This window comes from Bombus pascuorum, chromosome 10 (assembly GCF_905332965.1).
Source record: "Bombus pascuorum chromosome 10, iyBomPasc1.1, whole genome shotgun sequence".
NCBI lineage: Eukaryota > Metazoa > Arthropoda > Insecta > Hymenoptera > Apidae > Bombus > Bombus pascuorum.
This window is the reverse complement of record NC_083497.1, coordinates 11,232,258-11,244,150: the sequence shown is the minus strand read 5'-3', so window position 1 is coordinate 11,244,150 and position 11,893 is coordinate 11,232,258. Positions and strand designations below refer to the sequence as shown.

At 37.9% G+C, this 11,893-nt stretch overlaps 2 protein-coding genes across 2 annotated transcripts; one reads left to right on the top strand and one right to left on the bottom strand.

Annotated features, from left to right (window-relative positions):
• Window positions 1–711: 711 nt before the first annotated feature.
• LOC132911491 (116 kDa U5 small nuclear ribonucleoprotein component) lies at window positions 712–5,241 on the bottom strand. The gene is made up of 8 exons (XM_060968150.1): window positions 4,986–5,241; window positions 4,455–4,729; window positions 4,128–4,399; window positions 3,368–4,056; window positions 3,065–3,294; window positions 2,266–2,984; window positions 1,566–1,846; window positions 712–1,293 (listed from the first exon to the last, which is right to left on the bottom strand). The coding sequence occupies exons 2-8, from the start codon at window positions 4,698–4,700 to the stop codon at window positions 788–790; spliced, it is 2,943 nt and encodes a 980-aa protein (XP_060824133.1). The 5' UTR covers window positions 4,701–4,729; window positions 4,986–5,241; the 3' UTR covers window positions 712–787.
• A 249-nt stretch (window positions 5,242–5,490) lies between these two features.
• On the top strand, window positions 5,491–11,160 carry LOC132911523 (ras-related protein M-Ras-like). The gene is made up of 4 exons (XM_060968226.1): window positions 5,491–5,659; window positions 5,936–6,257; window positions 6,385–6,701; window positions 6,806–11,160. The coding sequence occupies exons 2-4, from the start codon at window positions 6,068–6,070 to the stop codon at window positions 6,893–6,895; spliced, it is 597 nt and encodes a 198-aa protein (XP_060824209.1). The 5' UTR covers window positions 5,491–5,659; window positions 5,936–6,067; the 3' UTR covers window positions 6,896–11,160.
• The last annotated feature ends 733 nt before the right edge of the window (window positions 11,161–11,893 follow it).

The window sequence follows — 11,893 nt, the reverse complement described above, 5'->3', positions numbered from 1 at the left end:
TTGTGCTCGTATTGTTTATGTTTGGCTCGAGAGACGTACCACCTTTCTCGCACGCGTTCTTCGTGTTTGGGTCGAAGTAAGTGAGCCACGAGTCTGACTCGACGTTGTAGGTTAAGGGGCTAAAAATTTTCCGTTGTAATCTTCGTTTTGCATTTGTTTATTACGATACTCTGTCTATATCTATGAGTAGAGTCGAATCGTTTATCGAACATCGATTCCAATAGTGCATTTGAGTGTTTTAATAGCAGATGGGTAAACGTATCGGATATTCGAAGAATATTCCCAAGATTGGATAAACGAGTTAATCGATTCTTTAGAATGATACCTGGATTTTGTTTTAGACGTTAAAAGAAGTCATAATTTGATGTTCGGTGGGTCTATTTCTAAAGAAAGTAGGTGGACAGTAAAGCTTTGTCCATATGTTGCGATCTACTTTCGAATGCGGCCTCGAATGTGTTCTATATACATATTTTAACAGTATACTCTTATTTATAGCCGTATAGTTAGATCAGAGGTTCTTTATTTTATATTGCAGATAGTTTGTACCCCGTAATGGCGTTACGATACAGGAAACGCGTCTAATTTTTCACGAGTTTACAGCGATTCAAGAATTTTGAATCGTTTTTTTAAGCAAGTTTTACGTTTTTGCCGATAGAGTATTGGGATATGGAAATGGAATCAGGTGAAAGTGACAAATCGATAGACACGCGGTTTTCGTATAAAATTAATTCTTTAATGATAACTTGTCGTAGTAAAATTATACAGGAAATTGCTCTACGGTTATATTTTATAACGGGTAATTCAATAGAACGTCCTGTCGGGCTAATTCCAATAACATAGGATCGTCGAAGAATTTGTTTATAGATACGTCTTCCGAAAGTCCCTTTCGCCTCCTTGTCTTCAACATAAACTCTCTAGCTAAGTGCGTAGCTGGCTGTGGCTCCAGTGGTCGAATGGTAATGCTTTTATCTAACGGATCGCCAGGCACGATCTGCCAATGATGGAACACGGACAGGCAGAACGCCTGGCCTTGCGTATGTGTTCGCAAGTCAGTCTCGAATCCGAAACTATCGATTGCCGGAATGAATGCTTTGATGGTATACAAGGGACTTCCGGGAACGGGAGCGTCTTGAGTCACGTGACCCCTTCTTTTAGCCAGCACGGTATAAACTGCTGACACGCAATCCGCAGGCGCTTGAACTTCGACGAACAAGTAGGGTTCCATCAATCTGGGCGTTGCCATAAGGAAGGCAGAATAGGCTACCCTTCTGGCCGTCGGAATTATCTGACCACCTGTAAAACGAAACAAATTAATGTTGTTCGCAATAAGAAAAGGGTGGAAATTATTTCTCGTCGCTTCACAGAGTCAAGCGGAGTCGGAGAAAAATATTATTGGCTGATTAATAATAATTAATTAATAATAGTAATACGGTATATGCATTCTGAGTGCTTTCAAACTTAAAAGGTAAGAACCACGCTCGATTTCAAATATTTTAACGTACCTCGAGAAACAAAATATTGAGAGATAAAAAACGAAACTGCAGTAATTCGAACGAAATACGTACCTCCTCGATGAAGAGGTTCTTGAGCAATCACGGCGTCCAGGATTTTGAACTTCACGTTTCGAATCGGTTCTTCGCAGAGAGGACCTTCTCGCGTACCCCACTGGAAACCCTGAATGATGGCGTCACGGGCGCTGTTCAATAGCGTCTTGTCTACTTCTGATGGCAAAGTATCGTCGACCAGAATATTAGGACCCGTGGCGTCTGGACCAAACGCCCATATGCTTCGCGCCGCCAATAAATCCCAGTCGTACTTCGTCTGGAAAAATTCTCCTAGACGTTTTCTGCAAAGACGAGTAGATTTTGTTTTGAGATTTTTGGAACTTTCGTGGCTCGATACCGAAGAACCCAGACTTGCGTGTACGAACCGTGTCTTTACTCCCTATCAGGGTCGATCGACCCTATCTGATGAAGCTATATATCCGTGAAGCCTGCATTAACGTACTATTCTATTTTCTATATCGACAAATAGGCTGCGGATATTTGTGCAAATTTATACTTTTATAAACACAATTAAAAAGACAGAACCTAAGCGAAAATTTAATTTCACCCACTAAATACGTTGCAAGCAGTACCGTATTTTGGATATTTTATACGTTTTTGCGCACTATGCGCATTCCGTGTATTTTTGCATTTTTTTAACTTTTTATAAATGCGTAAAAATCCACGATCTACTGGCGAGGCACAGAATTTTTCTACTTACTTGTTCCACGTGATTTTAACGTGTTCCGCCTCGATGTCTTCGGCCAGGCCTCTCTCGAGTGGTTCGGCGATCATCGTCAACTTGTTCCGTTTATTGGGTGTCTCGGCGAAACACTTGAGAGAACTCGTTTCTACTACCGTCTCCGCGAAAGCAACGACCGGGTCTGCTACTTTTATATCGATTTCCGAATACATACGACGCAGGTCGTGCATCGCGCAGTCCAAGTACAATTCACCGGTACCTAGGACCACGTGTTCGCCGCTCTCCTCGACTCGCGTGCCCAGCAATGGATAACTTTTATTCACTTTTCTCAGACCGTCTAACATTTTTGGTAACTCTGATGGATTGACAGGTTCGACCGCGATTTTGATCACGCTCTGAGTATTGAACTTCAATGGTCGGAAGATATGTAAGTCGTCCGAATTACTGAGATCGGTAATGGTGCTCGTTTTTACGATCGGCCTGTCTATACCTTCGATAAGTACCCAGTTGCCCGCGGGAACTCTGTTCAGCTCGATCGAGTAGCGTGCCTCGCTGATCCACAACCTTCCCACGGTTAAAACGCGAGAATCTTCTTCGTCGGTACGCGAGTACGCTTCACCTAATACGCGGACACGTTGTCCTGCCTCGAGTGTACCTGACATCACCCTTCCGAGGACCACGAATAGAGTGCAGTCCTCGGTAGGATACATTTTTGTGCTGTGAATCATTAGCCTGCCCTGCAAATATCGTTTCCGTGTTAAAGTCTATGTGGAAGGACACGAAATACTCGTAGTATAAATATTTCGCAAGTACTAACGTCAGGATCGCAATTGATCATATCCTGCGCGAGAGACGAATCCATAGAGCCTGTGTACACGTGTTGAACTTTGACTGGTGCGTGTGACTGAGGACTAGGGACGTGGGCTACACACATATCGACTAATCCGCACATGTCTCCCAAGAAACGCGTGCATACCAATCTCAACAGAGGTCTAATATTCATTTTCATTTCTTCTGATGTTAGTCTTATGCCTAACTCGTCCAGTACTGTGGAATTAAGTTGCAATATTATTTCACGGTGAACGAAATCTACTAGTTTAATTTAGAAAAATTGACTAACCATCGGGTAAAGTTGTGTCAACATCGCCGACAACTTGCGCGAAGATCTTGTACAATGGCTCGAGAATGAATTCGATAAAGCTGCGCTGTGCGGTATTGTGTGGCGGTTTTTTCGTAAATTTCCGTGTTTTCGAGTTAAAGTATATATCTCCCCATAGTCGTTTCGAAAATTCATTGGCGTTAAGCGAGGGATGGATCTTAGCGTAAAGCGCCGCAAAGGATTTCAGGGTGAAACAGACATTGTACTCTGAGCTCGCAAAGCACACGTTTCCGATTGCAGGTGACACGAAAGATGGATTTTCAGAATCCGAATATAGCGCTATCAGTCCATTAATTTCTTCGATGATGTGTCTTAATTTATAGTACGCGTCTAAGGGGGGCAATTTTAGTTCGAGGATCAGTCGGTCTATCTTATTTATACAAACTGTTAACGCAAGTTTTTCCTGAAGCGCGTGTTTTAGTAAACGTTCTGTATTCAACATGACGCCTTCGGCGGCATCGACGATCAGCACCGCTCCATCGGATAAACGTATCGCCGCTGTCGCCTCGTCAGAAAAATTTACGTGACCCGGAGTATCGAATATATTTAAAAGGTAGGACTTTGATTTTACGTCTTGCAGTAACAACGTCACGGGTGTTGCTTTCGTCGATACTCCTCGCTGTTGCTCGGTGAATAACGTGTCGGTATACCTAGGAACGTAGATATTATGTAGTTTTTTGTTTAACTTTGAACGGCGGTTATTGAGAGTATTTATGAGTACCTTAAAGGTTTTTCGTCTGTTACGCTGTGAAGATAGGGATGGGTCTGTCTCACTAGACAATCGACCAAAGTAGTTTTGCCGTGATGTAAGTGACCAAGTAGAACAACATTACGTATAAGGTGAGGTGCATCCATCATATCTGCTAAAAATTCTATGCTATATGTTGTCTCTGGTAGTTGCTGTTGTTTTATTTGAAACTTTGGTTTTCGTGTTGGTGCTATCAGCGGTTTATCCAATGGCTGCGCATCTTCTTCTTGTACCAATGTCTCTACCTATAACGTATTTTAATCAAATATATATTAATTAACAATTAATTGTTCAATTTACCTCTGGCCCATAAACTTCTAAAGCACTTGGATAATATCTTTTATCTTCGTGCAATACAACTGCCATGGAATTTCCTTGTTCCGATTGTTCTCTAACTTCATCTCTGTCTTCTTCCATTTCCTCGTCGGAGCGTTCTCTGTCTTCTGCGTCGTCTCCAGCATTTCCATATTCATTTTCATCTTCGCTATCAGAAGCCAAATCGGGACCAATATAATTGCCAAATTCATCGTATAGATCTGCATCCATGGTTATTCTCTTTTTTATTTAAGTAATAACTGCAAATATAAAAATTACACATTTTAAATATCATTGATCATTTTTATGTGGCATAAGATTTATTTTTTGCTATATTTTTCGTTGAAATTACGTTAATCCTGATTGTTTACAGGCGGTTAGTTCGAACATAACCTTAAAATTAATGACAACAAATGAGAGATTGTAATGATGTTAAAAACTATAGTAATCATTAATAAATTTTGTTAAATTTGCTTTAATATCTACAAACGGTAAGTACTAGTACGGTATGCTTACCAAAATTAATATTATTTGACTAGGAGCACGGAAATGGCTAACCAACGTTATAACTGGTTACACTTGATAAACATACATCGTATAAGTAACGTTATGAAATGAAACACATACGGGTGTTTTAGCGATCTTTAATTATTAGATCAACGGTACAAATATAAAAGTTCACTAATTGCTTCGTATAAATTACACGTGTATTATTCGTGTTTTATCGTTTATACATATTTCATATATATTTGTATGAAGTAGAACGAAGTAGCTACGAGGAAGTATAAAGTGGCCTGCCAATATAACGAAATAGACTTTTCGCTCTTTTTAAAGTGTATATTCAATACTTTGCGACATATTAAATGAATATTCTCAAATCGACTAAGCGAAATCTTAAGGATTTCACATTTACAAATAAGAGCAGGTTTTAATTGAAAGTTACATTTCCATTACTGTATTATTTTGGGTCAAAGATTGTTGGCACCACTGTAATAGGTGTGATAATTGCAGAATATGCCGCTAGGGTAGTTATGTTTCCGCGCATGGTCATAAAAGTATACAAGACCTATTGTATACGCTACTACGTTAAAGCTTACACAAACATACTTTCCACATTGAAACGAATGTTGCGCACAGTAACCCAATTGACAGCTGGGAGAACGTGAAACAGGAGTGGCAGATCATGTAAGGTGTGTACTTATTTCATTCAAATATAGACTACATTGCGACAATTCAACTGTCATAGTACAATCTGTAAACTCCTAATCAAACCCTGGGAACTTCTCATCTAATTTTGTCCTATTAAGTATAATTGACACACCCGTTACATCGCGACCTCTCCAGGATAACTTTCTTAGTTCTCGTGTTCATGTAAACAAAACTGATACATGTTACAACAGAAGTTGTTGAGTATATAAGCAACACATTGCGAATTTCGTCGGTTCAATGTAAGTTAACCGTTTCAGGGTACTCTAGTCGAAGAGCGAGCCTTGACAATTCACGAGAAGACACACTGCTAAGAATACATTAGAAGAGTTGACAGGATAGGCAGAAGAAGGCAAGGCAGCGGGGGTGGGGGTGGGAGAACAAGAGGCGGTATGACACGACCCCCTAATAATGACAACCTTATGACCTTCAAATTGGTCGTGGTTGGTGATGGAGGTGTTGGAAAGAGTGCACTCACCATACAATTCTTTCAAAAATTATTTGTCACTGACTATGATCCTACCATCGAGGATAGCTACATTCAACATACAGAGGTAGACAAACAATGGTGTATCCTAGATGGTAAGTTGAATTCAGTTGCTTTGTCGCGTTTAATTCTGCTATCTGCTATTTTTGTGTTACGCTTAGCGCATCGCATTAGGCCTATAATGCATTCTTGTGTGTACAAAAGTTTATTTGTGCCTAACAGTGTTAGATACAGCTGGTCAAGAAGAATTCAGTGCCATGCGAGAACAATACATGCGCAAGGGTGATGGGTTTCTATTAGTATACTCTGTAACTGATAAACAATCTTATGAGAATATCATGAATTTTTATACCCAAATACTTAGGGTAAAGGACAGAGACGTATACCCTATGCTTCTGGTAGCCAATAAGGTCGATTTGGTACATTTGAGAAAAGTTACAGAGGAACAGGGAAGGGAGTTGGCTCACCGCTTGAATATACCTTATATCGAAACTTCTGCCAAAGACCCACCATTAAACGTAGATGCAGCATTCCACGAGGTAGGGGACCATAAGAATAGATAAAAGAAGGAACAAGATGATTATTGTATATATAGTTGCACATGGGTGAAAGTAGTCAAGGGATTTGAATAATTTTGTTCTAGGTTGTTCGTATTATCAGAAATCAACCTCCGGCTGAGTTGGAAAAGAATCGGAGGAAACGAAGACGTTCAGGAAAATGTAATCTTTTATAAAGCCCTAAGAATACTGAGCGAATATTGGGGCTGTGCAATGATTACGAATTACCTTTTTAAAGAATCACTTTTTGCCATAAAAAGTGAAACGCACCTGCCAAAAAACAAAAAAAAAAGACGAAAAAATAGGTCTTCTGTCCTCCATCGTATATAGGTATATGTGATTCGTACATTTTTATTTTGTCGCCGATTCACGTATGAGTTCATAGTATTAATAAGCATCGATCCCACCCTTGTAACATAAGTGTACAAAATAGTAAGGATAAGAGATGCATCGATTGAAAAAGAAAAAAAAAAAAACGATACTATATGTCTCGGAGACGCAACTAGATTTTTTAAAAAATCAATTCAGTATCAGTTTAAGAGTTAAAAGACCGAAAAAATTTGTCGGAGTTATCGACTGTTCATCATTACGAAAATATGAGACCACGTCTCAGTACGCGTATATACATCAATTTTTTACCATTGACAAAACACTATGGAATTGAGCGTTTTTTATTGCACAATGCATAATTCTATAGAAATCTTTTTACTTCTTCACGTAATAAGATCATGTCATGAAATGACTATAATAGTTTCATATATTGACTCAGCTCCTATTTTAGACAGCGGTAAAAGGAATTATAGCTTCAAGCGTCTTTATTTATTTATTTAGGTTAAATGACCTTTTACCTTTTCTTTACGTGTATGATGACTGTATGTATTTCTTGACAATTTATCGTTTACTCGAATCTTTCTTATGATATTTGTTTCATTGAATTCACGTACAGATTTTTATTATATTTTCAGTCATTGTCTTTTTGTAGCGATGTAAATAATATTCAGAAAAATGAATTCTTTAACAATAAGTTTCTCTTTTTTCAATAAATATACCATTAGGTATTTAGAACCTAATGAATATTTAATAAATATTCTGAATCAAGAATGAAATATTCAACGTAAGGCAGTATTGCCTTTGCTATTAGATTATTGGCTTTGATATTTATAGAGGTCTGATATAAAATATTTATTGTGTTTGAGTATTCAAGTAAATATATACAACGCGAAGTATTGTGTTTAGCCAATTAAAGTTGAAAAATATAGTGTATTATTAAAAAGAAAGATATACAATGAGCAATATACATATTGCTTTTGTAACGCAAGCAAAACTTGTCTAATGTCTTTTTTTCTGTCGATTATTTTAGTTTCCAACGTTTGTCACTCTATCAAGTGCGATACGTGAACTTTGACTATGTCAGACCTTCTTACATATATTTAAGGAAATAATGCCATGGCCTACTTTAGTATTTAAATGTGAAAAAGGAATGCGTACATTTAAGAAGCGTCCCAATTGCGTGTGTAAGTGAAATTTAATGTTACATGTGAATGCAAATACCAAACAGTGAATTATTTTTCGTGCTTATACAGACTCGAACGTTGCAATCTATATCGTACATAATATTCGTCTTACATCTTCTACGTACTCGATACGGTACTCGTACGGTATTCGTAAATGATAAGATTATCAACGAGGACGTTACAACGTGAATGAAACTTTCTCGTTTGATTATCTTCCGTTGGTGTATGATAACAATAAGTATTCATTTGCAATGTTAATTCTTTTTTTTTTTTTTTTTTTTTTGTTGAAAGGTTTAGCTCACGGCTCGCAAAATAAAATATATTCGTAATGTAGCACAATGAATATTTAATTCTTCGCTATATGTTAAAGATAAGTACACGTTATTTGTAGTGTACATGGCGCTGTGAAAGCACAAAACGAAAAGGCGGTTCAATTGCTTTAGACGTTCTTTAAGAAACTTTAACGAAGTACTCTGCTTCGATTGTCTTCATGATTGCGACACAATCCTTGAAAATGTAATATTCGTTTTACTTATCGAAATTCGATTCTAGTATTATATTTTGGTGTACGCACAAAGTGTTTCTCCTATACGTAGGAACGGTGTGAAACTGAGCAGTAATATATTATGGTACGTAAGCACAAAACGTGCACAAATATCTTGGCGCCACCGATTAATTCTAACAGTGAAACATATTTGCCTTGAGATATGAACGATTTGTATTATAAACGATGAAGGTTAACGAAGGAATGTGGGGTAGTTGCCGTAATGTAGAAAATCCACTTCGATATTCTCTAACGATACAAAAGAGATGGTTGTTATATTTTATGACCAGTCGAACGTCGGATCACAATAGGTCTGATAGTATTCTTCGTTAAAGAAAATGTTACAAGGCGTCGTTCTTCAAAGTGCAACGAAGTATTAGACAAAATTAAGAAGAACTGAGAAACAACGTATGTATTTTGCTCTATCGATACTTTCGTTTGCCAATGAGAGGTTCATAAATTAAGAGCGTTATTTTAGCTAATCTATTCTCTTAGATTCGGAGAAAGCTCAATGCGTAGTTAAAAACTGCACCGCACGAGTAAACGATTGTGCAAATTTTACCGAAACGTTTATACGACACTCTAAACTTATGATTCCGTTACAGTTTCGGTATGAAATATAACCGCGAATCGTATCGTTCTGCATAAAATTTGCAAATTGTAAGCGTTCGTACGTTACTATTATGTATTCACGAAATTCACCGAACGTGTGGGCAACCGAATTGATTTCTTTATTGCGCGGACGTATTGTTCGCCTGATATAATACGAGTTATACATGTGCATTTCTCCCACAAGGTGAAACGAATCACCGCTTCGTTTAAAGCCCGTTCATTTGGTAGTAGATTTAGTAGTTACATCGCGAATAAACGTGGACCATCCATCTCGGTCGATCGATTGGAAATTTTTACGTCAGAAAAAAGTCATTACAGAGGAACATCGTGTAGATCCAATTAAAATTAATCGAACGCGATGGTTCGATGCCTCACTGGTTTTTAGCAGATATAAAATTATTATTTCGTTTCGTAAACGCTGTTTCTATCAATGGATTATATTAGATTACGCGAATAAAAATATTTATACGTTAAGAATCAGATTCTAGATTGAAAGATTGAAACAGCGATGGTCGTTGTTATTTCGGAGTTGAAAAAGGAAACAAACGAAACGAAAAAGGAAAAAACTGTATAAATACGCGCATATTGTGAAGATTTTTTAGACTCAGGATTTAGCGTTCCTCGCATGTTGTAATAATCTCAAAAGCGCTACGTTTTTTATCGCCGTCCATGAAAGAGGATCGTGATTGAGCAGATGAAAATAGAAACTCTCCTATTGTTTCGTATGCAGCGTGTACGACAATTAAAAACAAGCACGATGTCGTATATCAAATTGAATTTTAACATGGAACGAATATCGTGCAACGTTGAAGAAGGGAAATCCGTAAACGCAAAACTCGTGACGTTAGCGTGCAAACTTTTAGGTCATTTAAAAAGGGAAGAGTCAAGAGGATTAATTATGAAATAGTCAATACGTTGAATCATTGTGATACTGAGGTGGAGAAATCGCAAAACGTAGCGAATACTGTGGTTGTGCGAGCCATCGAAGTCAGTTGGAACGACGTTTTTCTTTCGTCTGTCAATCGAGAAGACGAGAATTTCGAATTTTCATCGTTGACAAAATTGCGAGATGCATCTAAAAGAGAAACACAGGCGAATGTTCTTTACAGAAGGAAACAACCGACGATATCGTTTAATTAAATTACTGTTATACAAACGAACGGAGGAAAATTTGGAAAAGTCCCTGACTTCGTTCTCGTTCCCTCCCAGTGTTTGCTAGTCACTATACATTCAAATACCGCACGTCAGCATAGCTACTTATTATTAATTTTTTTAATGGAAAAAAGGAAAAAGAAGTACCGTATAATGGCACACAGGAAACAATGAACTACACGTAATAAGAGAGTTGTAGGTTTAAGATAAAGTACGATCGTTTCCGCCGTTCTTGTCCTTAGATAGCGACGAAAAAAAGAAAAAAAGAAAAAATATATATATATATATTTTGAACAAAAAATAAAGAATGAGTATTCCTCCTTAACGATAGTTATATACGAGCGATTTCGACACAAATGCAATTATATATGTAAAAAGAAAATTATGTATGTATGCTACATACGTGTACATGTGATATACGTGTATTCTCTGTATGTGTATACGTATACAGAGCGTGGGCGTATGTGTATTTTCTTTGTTGAACGAACGTATGGATGTGAATGCGTGTGCGTTAATCGTGCGTGTCACTACTTGTGCAGGTCACTGTATGGAGTATACAATTGATAATAAATTATGGACACGCGTTTGCGAAAAAAAAGCAGAAAAAAAAAAGGAAAAATCAATAAAAAGGAATCGTCTGGCCTACCAATTTTATGACCTGAAATCAATAGGGATAAACGTTCGTTAAGATCGAACGAATGAAAAAGCAATTCACCTTCGTCGATGAAATGGATTTATCGTCGGAAGAGTCGAACACTGAAAGGAAGAAGTTTAATTACGCGGACAGACGCGACGATTTTGCTTGAAATTGGCCCTACCTTGGAATTATCCGAAACTCACGCCATTTTCTACGATTTAAGAGGACTTAATGCTTCGGATTGTTCCCGCGTAGTACAACGGAAATCTCGAGATTTGCTTTCGAAACGACGCGACGCGACGCGACGTCGTCTTCTCCTATTAAGCGCTTTCAAAAACACTCACCGCCGTTGGATCGCTTTAATTAACGCCGATTACGTCGTTTCAATCCGCGCGTTAACTTTTATGCGTCGATGATAATTTCCCGACTGCGTACAGTTATTTCGTTCACATTGATATTGCGTATATTCGCATCGTGCGACTATGAGTTATCGTACAGAATAATTTACTGTCGAGGATTCCTTTGATATCGCGACTGTATTCATAATTGACGCGTTAGTTTCGTTTACGCGGCCACCGCGTTTGTTAATTATTTATGCGTTCGCTCGAAGCGTATCAAATACGAAATTTTGTAAAACAACATAGTAATCTCGTTAACGTAAATCGGAGCATCTCGAAGTGTGCTAACTATTCGTGGTTCGTTATACTAGTTTGAT

Bases quoted from the DNA above. Each gene is read 5' to 3' on its own strand.
- LOC132911523 (XM_060968226.1), top strand. From the start codon at position 6,068: ATGACACGACCCCCTAATAATGACAACCTTATGACCTTCAAATTGGTC. The intron at 6,258-6,384 runs GTAAGTTGAATT...TGTGCCTAACAG, and splicing joins ACAATGGTGTATCCTAGATG to TGTTAGATACAGCTGGTCAA. The intron at 6,702-6,805 runs GTAGGGGACCAT...ATTTTGTTCTAG, and splicing joins TAGATGCAGCATTCCACGAG to GTTGTTCGTATTATCAGAAA.
- LOC132911491 (XM_060968150.1), bottom strand. From the start codon at position 4,700: ATGGATGCAGATCTATACGATGAATTTGGCAATTATATTGGTCCCGAT. The intron at 1,847-2,265 runs GTAAGTAGAAAA...TCGTCTTTGCAG, and splicing joins GTTAAAATCACGTGGAACAA to AAAACGTCTAGGAGAATTTT. The intron at 1,294-1,565 runs GTACGTATTTCG...TTCGTTTTACAG, and splicing joins AGAACCTCTTCATCGAGGAG to GTGGTCAGATAATTCCGACG.